Source organism: Ctenopharyngodon idella, chromosome 13, assembly GCF_019924925.1.
Source record: "Ctenopharyngodon idella isolate HZGC_01 chromosome 13, HZGC01, whole genome shotgun sequence".
In the NCBI taxonomy this organism is placed as follows: Eukaryota; Metazoa; Chordata; class Actinopteri; order Cypriniformes; family Xenocyprididae; genus Ctenopharyngodon; species Ctenopharyngodon idella.
In genome coordinates, this window is record NC_067232.1 from 11,391,012 (window position 1) to 11,409,789 (window position 18,778).

The following is an 18,778-nucleotide window of genomic DNA, read 5'->3' on the forward strand; positions in this document are numbered from 1 at the left end:
ATGAATCTTAACTGTAAGCGGGGCTGTCGCATGTTACCGTGGCGAATGGTAAGGAGAGACAGGCATCCGGCGTCATCGATGACGCGGTTGAAAGCAAGGCAGATTGACAAGCGCTGGGTTCCAGTACGGGGAGTCTCTCATCCACCACTCTGCCCCTCCTGCGTTCTTCTCTGGACCCTCTGGAAGAGCCATCAGGCCCCAGAGGCTCCCAGCAGGTAGCCTACTCCCTGCAGCCAGGCACAGGGCCTGCCTGCCCTCCTCTTAACCCCAGGAGCATCGACAGCCATCCCAACCACCGCAGGGGTCCTCTGGCCCAGCCCCCTGCTCTTCTCTCTCTCTTCTCTGCTTTTTCTTTCCCTCCTTCTTTGACTTTTTATCATTTTTTCCTTCTGTCTTAACTAAAACTCTTGTTTGACACTTGTTCTTTGACTCTTAGACCCCCAGCGCTCTCATTTTTTTTCTCTCTTATTCTCTTCTCCTGTAAAGCCACTTGGGATATTACAATTAAGTTATGAAAAACATAACTTGATCTGGGTTTTCTTGCAAAAAAAAATGCATTTGTGTACAATGCAAAAAAAAAATCACACCTAAAATGTATTTTAAAAAACACTTAAAAGACAAAAAATCAAAAGCTCTTAATTACAAATCCTTAAATGTAGTTTTTTTATTATTATTTTAATTTTACAATGAAAAAAATGTAAAATGCGATGTAAAAAATTATTTTAGCACAACCTTAAAGGATTAGTTTACTTCAGAATTAAAATTTTCTGATAATTTACTCACCCCCATGTCATCCAAGATGTTTATGTCTTTCTTTCTTCAGTCAAAAAGAAATTAAGCTTTTTGAGGAAAACATTCAAGGATTTTTCTCCATATAGTGGATTTCAGTGGGGTTCAACAGGTTCAAGGTCCAAATTGCAGTTTCAGTGCAGCTTCAAAGGGCTCTACATGATCCCAGATGAGGAATAAGGGTTTTGTCTAATGAAACGATCGGTCATTTAAAAAAATAAATAAATAAAACTTTATATACCTTTTATCCACAAATGCTCATCTTGCACTGCTCTGCGATGCGCCACGCATTGCGTAATCACGTTGGAAGGGTCACGAGTGATGTAGGCGGAAGTACCGTGGTAGGGCAAAAAACTCCATGTCATTTTCTCCTCCAACTTAAATCGTCCGACATCATTGTTTTACCTTTTTTTTTTTTTGTTTCTGAGTTTGACTTATTCTTTGCACGTTCGCTTTGTAGACACTGGATCGGTACTTTTACCTACATCACGGGTGACCTTTCCAACGTGATTATGTAATGTGTGATGCATCGCAGAGCAGTGCAAGACGAGCATTTGTGGTTAAAGTATATAAATTTTAATTTTTTTTTTAGAAAATGACTGATCATTTCGCTAGACAAGACCATTATTCCTCATCTGGGATCATGTAGAGCCCTTTGAAGCTGCAATGAAACTGCAATTTGGACCTTCAACCCGTTGATCCCCATTGAAGTCCACTATATGGAGAAAAATCCTGGAATGTTACCATCATTTCTTTTCGACTGAAGAAAGAGAGACATAAGCATCTTGGATGACATGGGGGTGAGTAAATCATCAGGAAATTTTAATTCTGAAGTGAACTAAAAGAAATAGTTTACCCAAAAAATGCTAATTCTCCAATCATTTACTCACAATAGTTTTGGTGTCCATTGACTTCCATTGTATAGACAAAAAAACAGACATTTCTCAAAATATCTTCTTTAATATTCCACAGAAGGAAGAAAGTCATACATGTTTGGAACAACATGAGGGTGAGTAAATTCATAGTTTTCTTTGTGGACTATTCCTTTAAGCTATATATATATATTTTTTTTTACCTATTTTTCTCATTTTTTAAAAAAAAAAATACTTTGGAAATGCACAAGTAACAGTGACAGAAAAAAAAAATGTACAACTGCCATCAAGTCTAAAAAAAATTTCAGTTATTCCAGTAATTCCACTCTGGCACCTTGCCCACATCAGACATGGTTGTCAACACTTCAGGAGAGCTATGTGCTTTCCAGGAGTGCCATTCCACCCTCCACATATCTGCCTCTCTCTCTCTCTCTCTCTCTCTCTCTCTCTCTCTCTCTCTCTCTCTCTCTCTCTCTCTCTCTCTCTCTCTCTCTTTTCTCTCTCTTTTCTCTCTCTCTCTCTCTCTCTCTCTCTCTCTCTCTCTCTCTCTCTCTCTCTTTACAGATCCAACCCATCAAAAGAGATACATTTTTAAGAGAAGAATCATTTTTAGAAAGGTTTGGTTATATAACACTAATCAAAAGTGCCATTTTCCAGTGAATATTTAATACAAGAAGATAGCTATCGACCAAATTTGTTGGCAGAGGCCTTGCATTGGGGACATTTAAAATTCAATTTAGAATGAATTAGCATCCTCCTGTGCTGGTTTAATAGTGATTACTGCATTGAAAAGTCTCAAATGAAATCCATGCTACTCTTAAGAGGGATATTATGAGATATTTATTATAAATCCTTCTGCAAAAGTGCATCATTTTCACTTTAGCTCTGTGTTTGTATATTTAGGTGTTTTTAGCAGGTTGACAGCAGCTCATCCTCAGATTAGTCATCCTGCAGTTGATTAGGCAATGAGCAACAGACAGTTAGACACGAAGTTAACCAGGAGCCCAGCTCTGCCTCAGGCCATGCTGAAGTACTCAGCCATGGAATGAGATGGTTGACTTTTCAATGCTCCATTAATATCGGTCCACTTAAATACCAAGCCTAATGTAGGCCTATACAAAAAAGAAAGAAAGAAAACATGTCATGTCCCAAGACAAGAATGCATGAGGAAGTGTCTCAGATATATGAGTCTTACTGCACAGATCAATTGCTCATCTCATTTCCACAAATTAACATGAAAACACAACTACAGAGAACTGTTGATGCATAACGGACATACACATATGATATAAGGATGTATTCTAACACTATTCAGCCATTAAAAGTGACATTATAGAGCTTATCAATAAAATACATCTTTATGGAACAACATTTTGTCTTTGTCTCGATGCATGTGCAAGATTAATACTAGAATCCTTTATGAAACATTATTCATATAGAATAGGGGAGAGAAGGGTGTGTTGTAACATATTTTTGTTTCCACGTCCGTAACTCAAACTTTCATATATTATTGTCTGCTGCAAATGAAAGTAGTTTAGAAATCTATACAATTTATCCCTAACTGTGTAAAATAAGGTCAAATACAAAGAGTGCTGTTGTTACAATCTATTTCACTACTTGTAAGACTGACTGAAAGCATTTTCTGCATGAATTGATTGTTGTAATTAAATTTAAAAAATATTCTAATTTAAAATATTAACCACACTGGAAACACTGCATATAATAATAATAATAATAATAATAATAATAAAACATACATAAAACATTGGAAAATACATAAAAAGAAGCATAACAACCCTAAAACGTAACAAAAAGCATATGTGAATGTTAGTTCACAATTGTTACTTAATTTATCAAATATAGGCTATATTTAGAATGTTTCTTACACCTGCAACAGTTTTGAGTGGCGCCCTCCTGTGGCACAAAGTACTGTTGCATGGAATATTTCACAGCTCATGTTCCTCAAATTAGTGCTTAGTTGAGAGTTTTGCGAAGTCCATTTAGTATTCACATAGAGTGTGTTTGTGGTGACAGCACACATAAAACTAAATATTATGAGCCCTCTAATATCATGCCATTTGTTGGTGACATTTAATTAATTGTTGATTAAGTTTCACTTGTAGTTATTCATCCTTTCATCTTCAACGTTACATTTGACGGGCGTGGGCCATTTAAAAACCCCGCGAATAAGGGGGGACCTCTTTTGAGTGATGGTGGGCCATCAGAATTTACTCTGATGTAGGTTTTTGAAAAGTAACATAATGGAGGGTGGGGTTGACTTATTTTGACGTTTAATTAGTCCAGATTAGAAATAGATTGATCGACTTGATCTGTTTCTTTGCTTGACTAAATGCTCTTTCTGTAGTATGTTCGCACTTCTCAAATTGACAGACGTTTTTATGCATTTTAAGAATAAATAGTTAACATTAAATACACCTAAATTACATTTAATCTAAGTTGTGATTTAGTATTGTGCGTGATTTAGTACTAGCTATCAAGTATAACATAAAATAGTCTAACATATCAGAGACATACCATTAAATGACAGATTCTTACAGACTTTTATGTGAGTTTAATCAGTGCATGACAAGAAATGGGACACTTCACACCTGTGTTATCCTTCTGATGTTTTAAGGATTTTTCTCTTGAGAAAAAAAACGCTAATCGTCTGTAATCCTTTTAATATGTCTCACACTTTCTTTTTGCAATACACAAGTCAGCAGCAAACCAGTTCTGCAGTCTGCTGCATTGCACAATAGACTCGGTTTCAGTTTTGAAATCAGAATTAACAAATTTTAGCTACTTGATGCTTGATTATTGAAGATTTGGATGTTAGGTTATATTTTTATTTTTAATTAGGCCTATTATTATTATTTTTTTTAAAATTATGTCCTGCTCAGTGAAGTCTTGTGCTGATTATAAATAACCTTATTACTCACTAAAAATATGAATGTCCTCTAAACTTCTGCTTATGGACTCAGGTGAAGGCATATTTAAAAAATGGTTTGGGGTGGGGGTTTGGGTGAGACCCCCCTGCTTTTGTTCTATTGAAAAGGGGGCTTGTTCCTCCAGGACCAACCCTACCATTTTAACCAGGGGTGTCAGCGCGAGCGGGGTTGACATTGGAGACTGACTGGCAATGGTAGAAGAGGAGGGGATAAGAGAGTCCACAGCACTGCTTCTTGAAGAAAGCTCATCAGATGCACTGTCCTTCCTCCTCTGACTGACATTCACGCAGGAGTCAGACTGGATCAAACGTCAAAGGATCTATTTCTGCTGCGCTCCTCACCTTCATGGACAGCACGGGACTTGAGTCTGTATGATTAGGTGCATCACAATCTCTTTCGCTAAAACTTGAAAAGTAAATCGTTTACATGCTGTGAGTTTTGCGTTAAGTGCACTTATTTGTTATTCTCGTTCTTATGAAGGAAATCCAATTAGTGCTTTTACTTGTCAGTGGTCACAGTCTGAAAAAAAAAAAAAAAATCCTGGACATTTTTTTTCTGCTTCTGAGCAGCAGATCTCGTAATTTGCCAGTTGATCTGTTCATCATATGTTGCGAGTCACAGTTTGGATACTAGCGCAGGACTTTACACATTTTAACTGGAAAACCTGATATAAATAAATAAATAAATAAAAAACCTGCAAATTACGCAGAATTCTCCCCGAGGCCCTTCCCGTCCAGCAACATGAGACTCATTCCATCACGATTGAGTTATCTGTAAGTATATTTGCTTTATTATTTGTTTTTACGCATTAACAGCTTTGCTTTCCATAGACTAATGTGAGATTTTCTTCTCTTTTGCAGATTCCTTCACCTCTTTGCGTTTTGCTACTATGCTCAGGTATGTGCAACATCTTTAAATATGCTTATTTACTGTCATTTTATTAGATGCTTGAAGCTTGTTTTTTTTTTTTAGTTATCGTTAGAGAAACTGTAAAGCATCATTACTCTCATATATCGATACTTTAATATAGCTACAGAATGCATCTGCACGCGCTCCTAAATTAAGATTATTTTATTTAGGCTATATATACAGTTGTTTTGCAAAGACATGCACGTATAGCCGTTAAATTAAAAGGCACTAAAAGTGCAACGGGAGAGGATGTTCTTATCAGATGGGTATCACAGTGGGCGCTGTAACCTGGCAGGTAACACTAACATACTGGCACATGCGCGTGGGCATGAGCGCGTGAAGCTGCCTATGCCAGCCTCGAGACAGTGATGAAACATGTCGTGGGGACATAACAACATAAAGGTCTCAACTTAAGCGTTTAGGGCAAATTGGCTTGAAATGTAATTTATTTTAAGCCACAAATGACACTTGGCGCATGTTGTTTTATTCAAAAATTTAAAATGAAAAGTCGTGAATAGGTTACATTTTCTCATTTCGATTGTATTATTTTAAATGATTAGCCTATATGGAGGGGAGTATAATTTATAGGCCCGTATGAACGAATGATGAAGCAATTTGTGCAGGTATTGATTATATGGTATTTAATTTCTGACAGGTAACCATTCAGTCCCCGCCTAATTTTACACAGCATGTGAGTGAGCAAAGTAAGGTGACGGACCGGGTCAGCCGTAGACTAATCCGGACCTACCAGCTTTACAGTCGAACCAGTGGCAAGCACGTGCAAGTTCTGGCCAACAAGAAAATCAACGCCATGGCCGAAGATGGTGACGCTCATGGTAAGAGCATTCTCCTTATTTATCTCATACAAAATCATAAAACTCTTTGTGATTATTTGGAGTTTTGAGGAATTATTTTAAATACGTTTTCCATGTAAATATTTGGCTTATTCAAGAAAAATACGTTGAAGAACATGTTTAATAAGGTTCTTCAGGTGTTTTTTTTTTTTTTTTCAGCTGTATAGGGCGTTGAATTCACTGTATGGTTCTTTGGAGATCATAACATATATATATTTCATTGTAGGTTCTTAGGTTTCAATGTATCCAAAGCCCCAATACATAGGTTTTCTGAAGAGCTAGAGAATAAAAAGGTCTTTGTGAAACCAGGCTGTAAATGTTCTTTTTGGTTCTAACTGGAACTTTATTTGTGCTTCTTTATTTTGTGGATCTTTATGATACACTGCACTTGAATTGTTGGGCATCTGGTCAGTTGGTGAAGTTAAAAAAGCAGTGGAGCGCAAAAAATGTTAAATGGATTCTAGATTGTTGAAGGTGAGTCTCTAGAGAGACGAACGGGTCTGGAAGAGCCATTAGAACTCATCTTACTTCAAACTTCTGAACATTTCCTGAAGAACGTTCCCCTCCTCTCCCGACCAGCTCAGGATGAAAATATGTCTAGCCGAATTCTGACCCTCGCATTTGCTTTCTACGGTCATTCGGTCCTGTTGACAGATCTAATAGAGCCTAAATAACTGTTTAAGTATTTCTAGAATCTATAATTAACATGTGTCTTTGGTTTTATAAAATAATACATCAGTGATTACATCTTCTATGAGTTTAATATGATAATTTATAAAATCATAAGGTTAGTTAAAATTGTCTTCACAAAAATATCAGATAGATACACTACACACAATTTGTTTCTGTTACATATTTAATTTGTTACTTCACCTAAATCAGATCTTTTTTTATTTGTAGCCCTGTCTTGTGTGGTTTCGCCACATAAAAACCCAATAATTACCAGCTCTGTTGTGGTATTTTTGGAAGGCTGGCTCTAGCCCTGCATGGTTTTGGTGACATCCATGTCACCTGAGCATGTTGTAGAGACAGCAGGGCTGTTAGTTCGGGCCAGTGCCTGGCTCCAGCTCTGGGCTTGTGGTTAGGCTCTTCACCAGCAGGTTATCTGACCCCCTCCATTTGAACCGTAACTCTTTACGATCACTCAGAGTATGGGGGCTGAATCTGAGAATGGCTTCAAGTGCTAATTCTTGGCATGGAGAATATATATCAATGTCCCAGCAAATGCTATTCTGATTATCTTATAACTGTCATTATATTTTTCAGAATTAATAAAAAAACCTTTTAAATTCTTTTTTTACTTTTTCAAAATGGTGCATTTAGCTCAAATATTTCACATTTCTTTATTGTTTATTTGTTGGTACATGGATGACGTGATTGCAATTCACATATTGTTTATGTACTTGCATAAAAGCTAAAAAGTCCTGCCAGGAAGTCTTTGGTTCCTTCCAGAAGAATTGAAGTGCACATGTTTTTATCATTCTGCTAGAATTTAAGCTTACATAAATCCTAAAGAGTAGTCCCTTTGGATTTCACATATTTATGCTCGTATGTGTATCTCTGTGTGCATATGTGCACGTGTGTTTACTCATGAATTTTTTCTATTGAAATTTAATTTAGACTTTTTCAAGTCACATCATCTAATAAAAAAAATCTTTTTTGTTCTTCTTCCTTTTTTTTTTTTACAGCCAAGCTCATAGTGGAGACGGACACATTTGGGAGTCGAGTTCGAATTAAAGGAGCTGAAACAGGCTTCTACATCTGTATGAACAGGAGGGGGAAACTGATTGGCAAGGTATGAAAAAAAGTCATAATATAATAATTTTGTGACTGATCAATTATGGTCAGTTTACATATTGTATTATATATATACACACACAGCATATGTTTCAGTCATTTTTTCTGTTCAGATTGCAAGTTTTTTGATGAATGGAAAAGAGAAGAAATCATACCTAGGGAGAGAAAGACCAGATAAATTCAGAAATTCCACTCATATAGTCATGTAGTAAAAGTGTTCAATTGCTTGTGGACATCCCCAATTGTATCATTATCAAGGAGATCGTTTAGAAAATCAAACAAGAGTTTTATATTTTAATGTGTTAGTGGGCACCAGACGTTTCCTGGTTGCAGTAGGTAAAATCGAGTGTGAAGAATGGGATCTTTCTTCCTTTTTTTAGCTGGCTACTCTTGTTCCAATGTGGATTTGTGCCTTCTCCTTGCTGTGAATGGTAATAAAGTGGGATGGAGGTTCGGCCCCCACCTCCCAGCACCCTGCCAGGTGGACCATCTGCTTGGCACCCCTGATCTTATGCTATCTGACATATTGGCCGCCCAACGACAGCCTGCATGAGAGAGGGTTTTTTTCTGTTGTTGTTTTTTATTGGTTGATATGCAAGTGTTTTTTCTGTTTTGGATTCGACATTTTTAACAGGCCATTTTGTTAAGAGGCTGGGGAAAGGTTTGGACTCATGGTTTGGCTCCTTACCCCATTTACATTTACTGGCCAGATAATGTTTAAAGGTCCTGTTGTTATGAACGTAAAATAATGCGATGCCTATATTAGAAGCCATCTATACCATATACGGTCTTAAAAATAAACATTCTAAAAGGTGGTTTTTGTAGTGATGCCATAGAAGAACCATTTTGGGTTCCTCAAAGAACCTTTCAATAAACACATCTTAAAAGAACTATATTGTGAAGAACATTTTAATAATCTAAAGAACCTTTATCCACTATAAAGAACCTTTTATGCAGTGGAAGGGTTCTTTATGGAACCATAGATGCCAATAAAGAACATTTACATCTTTTTTAGAGTGGTTCATCTATTTTTCTAATGTCCTGGAGAAAGTAAAATATTACCGTAACGTTCTGGACTCAACATAATAAGGTTTTATGCCTTTATAATGAACATTAGAAGAACTATTTTTCTCAGAGGATGAATCCGCACTGGTGTTTACTGAAAGGGGAAAGTCATTGGTTTTTGCTGTCATTTCTTCCTCTTGATCTTGGATCGTAATGACTTAAACATATGCTGTGTGTGCATATGGGGAAACCCTATGTAAACTGGAGCAGACGTTTTCCAAAATACTTTTCGATAAGCTTCATATTTCCCATCAATCAGGAGCTAAAAATTTTGTCTTTGTCTTGTCCTCACAGAAAAACGGTCAGGGGAAAGACTGCATTTTCACAGAGATAGTCCTGGAGAACAACTATACAGCTCTACAGAATGTGAAGTACGAAGGCTGGTACATGGCCTTCACGCGCAAAGGCAGACCCCGCAAGGGCTCCAAAACCAGGCAACACCAGCGGGAAGTCCACTTCATGAAGAGGCTGCCCAAGGGACACCAAATCGCAGAGCACAGACCCTTTGATTTCATCAACTACCCTTTCAACAGACGGACTAAACGCACCCGCTACTCAGGAGAGCGTTGAAGAGTGAAGCCGGAGAAAAGGAGAGGACAGAGAGCGAGAGACTTTCTCAAACAATGAACAGACTCCTCTTGTGGACTCCTAAAACATTTTTTGTACTGAGCAACAATATACCTAACCTTTAGTTTTTTATGAATTTTCCAAAATAACAAAAAATAAGGAAAAAAAAACATCTCAAGAAAAAAAGAGATCTATTTTTGTACCCCTGACTTTTAGTACTGATGTGTAAGAGTATAGAAAAGCGAAGCACGGGACGCATAAGTGCTGACATTTTAGTAGTGCGTGGACTTCATCCGTCTTTCCGCTCTTGTTCTGCTTTGGTTTCATTTGATTTCGATGGTTTTAGAGTAATTTATAACTCTTCGTATTGCTGCTCAAGGGGACTTGAAGGGCCTGAGAGAATGCACTGACAACACAAGGCTGTATTCGGTTACACAGGCAGCCGGGGCACCTCTCGACCACCCAGCGATAAGATACCCAGCTCATCTCTCAGTAACCTCTCTGGTTCTTGATTCTGGAACTCTCTGGAGATAAACACGGTTAAAGCAAACAGAGCTTTAAATGCATATTTAAATGTGGCAGCTACATTTTGATTATCGCAGGTTTCCAACCGTGGTTTAAACTGTAAATTCCAAGGTGTATAAATGCATTGTATGGACTGTAGGAAAAGCTTTTGTTCTTTGTTGCATTTTGTTTGTCTGTTTTTTTTATACAAATATAAATATATTTTTATTTGAGGATGTGTAAAATAATTTTAATGATGGAAATATTTATTTAAAAACCTGTAATAAATTTACCTTAGGATACTGACGTCTCTTGCTTTTTGCTTAATGCGCTTTTCAAAATTTGTTTGAAAAATTGAAAATCCTTATGTCCTTCCCATCCCTTGTTTATTCTGTGAAACACAAAATAAGATATTTTGAAAAATGTTTGAACGTTTTTGTTCATACAATGAGAGTCAATGGGGTCCAAAATGCCACTGGACTCCTTTGACTTTAATAATATCTACAAAACAGAAAAAAAAAAAATCTTCTTTTTGTTTTCCCCAGAAAAAATAGTCATACAGAACATGAACAACATGAGTTGAATTTTCTTTTTTTTAAGGTGAACTATTCCTTTAAATAACGTGAAATATGTGCGTAAAAGGCATCGATTTGAAATTGCCAAAGGGTCTTTTCTCCAAGCATTCTAAACGTTTCAATGGCCTCATCCAGAATTAGGCCAGTGTGGTCTTTGTATGAAACAACTCGTCATTATGCAATTGCATCATAATAAATACCACCATTGTTTGCATAACCCTTCTGGTTAGAGACCGGTACAGAGTGAGATGGAGATACTGGGTCTCTCCCCCCAGAATGTTTGGAATGGCAGAGCTCAGGTCAACAGCTCAGTAGGACTGTCTCTCCAGGGGGGCTACACTATTTGGTCTCTCCTCTGGTTGAACCGGACACACTACGGCTCCCTGGCCCCGTCTCCTCACCCTCGCTCAGGTGTTTTTGTTTAATCTCAGACCTTTAACTCCCTGTAGCTTAATCTGATTGGAGGGGTATCTGTTTTGTCCGAGCAGGGGTGCTCTGTGTTTGCAGACAGGGTTCCAAGGAGCCGAAAGCCAAGATCAGAGGGCAGCATATAGTGAGAAAATGAGAACCGGGGATTTGTGGTGTGAGATCACTATCACGTTCTTGTCTGTGATGAGGAAGATTATTAATGACTCCTCTCTGCCTGAGATATGCATTACTGCAGTTATAATGCTATGTAAATTATGATCAGAAAGAAAAAAACAGACATGTTCCAATCCCTTTTTAATCAAATTAATTGCATCATAAAATTCTAAACGATTCAGCCAAAAATGGTCCTCTAATTAGTTTTGGCTTGACACATCTCATGCATCACTGAAAAATGTGTAATGCAGGTACATTAGTGAAGGCTGGCATTGTTTTTATGGGGCAATATGCCATGTGTTCTTCCTCATGTTATGCTAGTAGCTCAGCCGGGGTGCAGAGGTCAAACTCCTAGAAAGGCCAGAGCCACAGAACGTTTCTTTGACTTTGTAGTATGCTGGTTTAGTTCCATTCAGCAACAATGTAATCCAACTCAATGAATGGTAATCAATTAAGGAAAATGCTTCTTGACATTTCTAAATAAACTACTTAGGAGACAAAACATACACATTTTTAAATCCAGTAAAACTTTTTTTTTTATATTTTTGTGGTGTGATTTTAATTCATGATTTTTGAAAAGGGATTTGGAAAACATCAACAAATCACACAAGCAAGCAACCATTTTAAAATATGTACATACACATTTGCAAATGTTACAGGGTGGTTAACATTGTCCAGATTATAAAAAAATGTTCTTTACGTTAAAAAAATAATGGTTCTTTTAAGAACTGATCACCGAAAGGGTCTTTGGGGAACCAAAAACGGTTCTTCTGTGGCATCACTGCGAAAACCCCCTTTTGGAACCTTTATTTTTAAGAGGGAAATGTGATTAAAAATTATGAAAAACTTAAACAAAAATGGTGACCAGTATCTGGATCTACAATACATTCTTTTTCATTAGATTTTAAAATCTTTGTTAAATGGAAAAAAAAAAAAAAAAGTTAATGCACATTTTTGTTTGTTCCCCCAAAATACTACTAATAAAGCACTTAAAAGGGTTTTAGTTGGTGATCAAATAAAAGAACCACCGGAACCACCAATTGACTCCCTGTGTTTTCACATTGATGATGCCTGCTATTGATTAACAGACCTTGATAATTTGCCATGGTTATTCTGCATTATCAGTCCTCAGTTTCCCCTGAAATTTGTCTCCATGACCATAAAGTTGTAAGAAACCCAGGGGATCCAGCAGGTTGTGGGAAAAATCGCACCTTCTGTGCAGCTTGTGATGCCATGCAAATGAAGAGCAATTCCACTGAGAAAGAGGGGACGCAAAACTGCTTTCATCCATTTTATTGAGCTGCAACCGTCATCCTTAACCCCTGATAAACAAACAGGGCTACCTTCTTAATTTGCTTAGGGAGCAATTTAGACTTGTACAAGCCCCCCTGCTGAACTGGCAGAATGGCAGGGGTGAGAGAATGGGATGACCCAGACCTCTAAGCTGCCTTTACTTCACATTCTGCCTAACCCTGGTCATAAAACCCTTCCTGCAAATTGGAGCTCAATGGAGGAAACATGGGTTGAAATGATGGAGATAAGTCCACCTCGAGTGCTCTTTCTAGCACCCATATGAGATCTGTAGTGTTCACAATGACTAAGCCATTAAAAGTCGATACTAAAAGTCTAAACTTTTTATGGTAAATCTGATGAATAATTTATACACTGATCCGCAGGAAAGAGAGTAACAGATCAGTATGGTTTTACTGAAGCAAGTATGCATGAGATAGAAATTTAAGTTTAATTAAAAAAATAGCAACACTGTATTAGCAGTATTCCTACATAAAGCGCACAAGTCAACAGCCAATCACAAAGTTATAATTGACATGCAAACATTGTTCAAAGAGAAGATGTGACACGACAGTTTGACTGTTTGTATACGGGACATATGGAGGAACTGTTGACTTTTCCAATTGGAGCTGTAATCTTTTGTTTGCCCATGCATTTCTAAGGCTGATTGTCTGAATGATCTGAACAATTACAGGCTAAATGTGTTTGCCAGCCACACAGAGCACCCTGCACCCCTCTAAAAAGATCAAAAGGGAAGATTCCCCCTCCTTCTTCATCTCCTTTCAGTCATGACAATTCAGCTGGAAAGCCAACCATAAATGATTTTTTTTTTAGAATTTCCAGTATCTGGGACACAGTTATTCAGAGTACCTGAAATTCAAAGGTTAATTAATTGAGGAACGCCATGTTTCATCTACACTGTTCATCCAAATATGAAAATTATGTCATTATTATTTACTTTTATGTGTAGCATTTTTTAAGCATATTTTACACAAAACAGGATCCTAAAAGAGAAAAAAAACATCATTACAGGAGTCCGCCTGACAAGTACACCATATTCCATGAAAAACAGACCGAAATGTAAGTCATTATTAACTGATAATCTTCCCCTCCAGCGAGCTGTTAACTTGAGAAACGCCGTGACTAGATCATTTAGTCAGCGAGTTGGACTCAAGAACCGGATCGGTCCACGTTGTGAATGAATCACTCAGGATCAGTGATTCATTGAAAAGATCCAACTCAAAAGACAGATTGAATCTCTCTCATGATCTCTGAATGTGCCAAGGAGAGCTTTTCCATGAATATGACTTAAATCTTGTTCTGTTCTGTTTGTAATATAGCATCTATATTACAAACTTGAGTGTTGGAATTACATTAGAATTAAAAAATAATGACAGAATTTTAATTTATGGGTGAACTTTCCCTTTAAGGCATGATATGAACTATTTTTTAAAAGGATAAATGCTATAAATTGAAATAAATTTCAAATAAATGCTGTTCTTTTGAACTTTTTATTCATTATAGAATTCTAAAAAAAAAAAAAAAAAATGATCACAGTTTCCACAAAAATATTAATCAGCACAACTGTTAAAATCAATAAAAATGTTTCCTGATAATCAAATCAGCATATTAGAATCAGTGTTGCCAAGTCCACGGTTTTCCCGCGGAACTGACCCTTCGCCAGGAGTTTGATTGACAGGCGATCTAACCAATCATAACGCCAAATCCGCCATTTTGTCCGACAAAGCAGTCAGGGGAGTTAGCAGCATTAACGTAGGTGGACTTAAACTTGAAAAATGGTGTGTACTGACATCTTTCCGCGATTGAAACAACATTCCTTATGATGTTCATTCATGTTTATTTGATGCTGTAAATGAACTAGTAGGAAGAGATGATCGGTTCACGAGCCGCTTAAACTGAGGCACTACAGCGATCTGTCACCACACATTAAAGAGCCGCAAAGAGGTATTTATTGTTTACATTTCTTTAAAAAATGACAAAATTTGAAATTTGAGACTTTGTTTCATATCAAAAGTAACCTGCTCTGTCTTGTCTGTCGACGCGTTGTCAGTGTCCTCTTTGCTCCACAATGTGTTTTTCACTGCGTGAGAACATGATGTGTGGCGAGAGATCGGCGTGGCTTGTCGGACATAGCAATAGTAACTAAAGTCTTCGCGAACGGTCAATTGGGCTACTTTAACACTGTTGCTGCAGTTTGTTTTTCATGTCTGTGGATTGAAGCGACCCCAAATAACATGATATTTAGCCCCTGGAATGTGAATTTTACCAGGGGAACCCTGCCAAAAACAAGGATTTTACCCCCCGGCATGCAATTCTGTGTAACGCGATTGGGCTGGTTTTGGGCTAGGTTTGATTAGCAATTGGGCGGGTTTTGTTGTGAAAACCTGGCAACTCTGATTAAAATGATTTCTGAAGGATCATGTGACACTGAAGACTGGAATAATGATGCTGAAAATTCAGCTTTGCCATCACAGGAATAAATTACATTTTAAAATGTATTCAAATAGAAACAGTTATTTTAAATTGTAATAATATTTCAACGATATCTCACGACCAATTTGTACGTATTTTACAAGGTGGCTAATTCGTATGAATTCGTACGATTTGTCTAAACCCCAGTGACGGGTAGGTTTAGGGGCAGGGTTTGGGGTAGGCCATTTGTATGAATTCATACGAATTTGTCAACTCGTAAAATATGTACGATTTAGCAAAAAACATATGAATTCGTACGAATTAGCAACCTCATAAAATATGTACGAATTGCCGTGAGATCGGGTTGAATATTTCATAATATTAATATTTGACTGTATTTTGATCAAATAAACGCAGACTTGGTAAGCAGACGCCTTTCAAAAAACATTTAAAAAATCTTACCGGCTTCAAACCGCAATAAAGCGATAACTTTACAATGTACATTGACAAACTATCAGGTCCACTGGATTCCCTAAACAGCAAAAAAAAATAAAAAATCTGATATTTCCTTCATTTCCATTTCCATCTTGATGTTTTAAACAGCTTAACAATACACTAACAATATTTGTCTCCAGTGTCTGGTGAAACATTGTAAGGGTTTGTAACAAACTCCTATTATTGCCAAAAAAGAGATTAACTGTTGGTAAAGGCTAAAAGTTAAGAATGAAGTTTGTAAACCATGATTTCTATAGCAACGGAGAGAGAGAGGATGTGGCTGTTAAAGAGGTAATATCTGTGACAGTGTATTGAACTAAACTCGGCTCAGTAAAGGAGATGGGGAAAAGTAAAAGGATACAGAGGCCTGCGTAACTTGGTCACCGCACTGAATGGGCTGAGGTCAGGCCACCACTTTGGTTCAAACAAAGGCAGCCACCAAGTAGTCGCATTACTGACAATCACATACCATAACCTAGGATCAAATGGCCCCATTGTGGCACTAATATAAAAAACATGTTGTAGAATGACAAGCAGTGAATGCTTACATGAGATGGGGTCCTCTGTCAATTACAAGACACTCACCATACAAAAAGAAGAGGAAAAAGAAGAAAAACATCAAGGCAATTGAATGTGCCATAGAGTGAGGGGTGGACAAGCTGAGTGATTGGAGGACAGGCCGAGGAAGAAAAGAACAAAATTGCATTCCACAAGCAACTGAGCATATCTTCAGAGAAATAACATCTATAGAGGCACAAGAGATGAGAGGAGAAGACAAATAATTACAAACCTCAATTCTGTGTCTGGACTGTGAAATGCTTCTTTTATGGCCTGTCTTTTAGTTGACCTGATAAACAGTTTCACAAATCTATGAGATTTGTGAAAGGTTACATTCAAGTCAGTTCTTCATTAAAGCCTACATAAAACATGGTATTAGCCGTTCTATTTTTTCATTGTTATTTCCACCGTGTATGAGCTCAAAATGAATGTAAATTGGCTTTTACCATTAACTAAATGAAAATGCATATAAATTATCTAACTCTTTCTGATGAACAGACTTTGTGGCATTATACACACTTTTTACAACACAAATGAATTTTTAAAGGGGTGGTTTATTATGATTTCACTTTTTTAACTTTAGTTAGTGTGTAATGTTGCTGCTTGAGCACAAACACCATGTGCAAAGTTACGATGCTCAAAGTTCAAAGCAAAGGAATATATATTATTATTATTTTTATTTTTTATTTTTTTTAAGAATTCTGTTTAAGACTACAACAAACAGCTGGTAGGGACTACAATGAGCTTCTTCCCGGGTTGGTGACATCACTAACCCTAAAATTTACATAAACCCTGTCCCCGAGAACACGCAACAAAGGGGTGAGGCCATGTTATTGCAATACAGTACATAACACAAATGCAATAGCATGTCACAAAAGCAAGATGCCAACATAAGTTATAACTGTAATTAAACTGTTCATCTTCATGCAGCATATATTCTCTGGCTCTGTAGGCATCTTACAACAGTTCCCACATGAGCGATTTATAGATTATCATGACAGAATATGCTAATCAATGACTTTAAGATATCCCACATCAGCTACATAAATTAAGCAACTAACCATTCAGAAACGTCCTGTTGCATTCTACATGTTGTCACTTCTTCTTGAGTCTCTCCATCATTGTCCGACTCCAGTTTGAACATAAAAGGCTGAACAGTTTCTGACATTTTCAGTGAGTCTTTGTGAGGTAATCGGCACTGCTAACACGAGCAGTGTTGCCAACTGCTTTCAACTGAAAGTAGCTAAAACTGGTAGCTAAATGTCACTAGAAATCATGAAATCATGATTGCAAATTCATTGATCTATATAAATATGAATAGAGATCAGTAGGCAAAATAAGAATCTAGATAAGGTTTGTCCCTAAACTTTTGAAAAAAGTATCAAAAGGGGTGGGGAATCACTACATCTAGTGACAAAATCCCTAAATTGGCAACACTGAACTAGAGCTCTTGAAACCCCGCCCTCTGCTTAGGAGCAGCAGCTCATTTGCATTTAAAGGGACACACACAAAAACTGAGCGTTTTTTGCTCACCCTCAAAAAGTGACAAATTTAACATGCTATAAAAATGATCTGTGGGTTATTTTGTGCTAAAACTTCACATACACACTCAAGGGACATCAGAGACTTATTTTACATCTTGTAAAAATGGCATTATACCACCCCTTTAATAGTCTTTTTTCTGTACATGTAGCTTATTACGAAGAGGTTTGTAAAAGTTTTAATAACTAATCTGACTGTATTTGGCTATTTTGAGATGATTTTATTTTCCCCCATTTTTTAAAGTGATTGTTTTATTGCAGCAGTCTTGTGAGTTAGAAATACCACATCGTACTGGAACCAGGCATTTGCTATTTTTTCAACATAATGCACTTTGGGACTATATATATATATATATATATATATATATATATATATATATATAAGGAAAATAGGAAGGTTTAACAAAAACCACACTGCTCAACTATTAGCTGTAAGACTCACATTTGGTGTCATAGTAACTCATAAAAAATATCTCATAGCATTATCCTCATCACTGGTAAATTCATATTGAGTTGTCTCTGAAAGGTGTTGCTCTTAAATACACAGAAGCGAGATGATGGAGTATGATGTGAACTTCTAAATTTTGCACGGCAAATACTATATTCACAAACAAAAAATTTTCAAAAGTATATACCAAAATTTTAATTATTTATTTATTTATTTTTTACTAGAACTTGGGTCGAAATTATTGCCCTTAATGTTATTAACAAAAAAATGAAACACTTAAATTTTATGTAGAAATTTTTTTCTTTCCTTCCTTCTTTTCAGAACATGTTATTTAGTATGTTAATAGTGTCTTTTTTAAGTAATCTTTACTTGTTTATCATCAACCACCTGATTCATTCTTATGTAAATTTCAATTGATTCCATATTGGGGGGGGGGAATCATCTTCATCAACAACAACAACAAAAAGAAAAAAAACAACAGATGCTCCAGCAACTAGTCATACCTACAGTACAGCTCGAATGAAAAGTAGGCTACCGCAGCAAACAGTATT

General features: G+C 36.8%; 1 protein-coding gene across 2 annotated transcripts; it reads left to right on the forward strand.

Annotated features, from left to right (window-relative positions):
• The first annotated feature begins 4,742 nt into the window (after positions 1-4,742).
• Positions 4,743-10,607, forward strand: fgf8a (fibroblast growth factor 8a). Of its 2 annotated transcripts, none has more exons than XM_051918203.1 (5): positions 4,743-5,382; positions 5,470-5,506; positions 6,207-6,354; positions 8,061-8,167; positions 9,529-10,607. In XM_051918203.1, the coding sequence occupies exons 1-5, from the start codon at positions 5,351-5,353 to the stop codon at positions 9,802-9,804; spliced, it is 600 nt and encodes a 199-aa protein (XP_051774163.1). In that variant the 5' UTR covers positions 4,743-5,350; the 3' UTR covers positions 9,805-10,607. The 2 variants fall into 2 exon arrangements, with proteins under 2 accessions (XP_051774163.1, XP_051774162.1); XM_051918202.1 differs by having other exon boundaries at positions 4,745-5,382; positions 6,174-6,354.
• Positions 10,608-18,778: the final 8,171 nt, after the last annotated feature.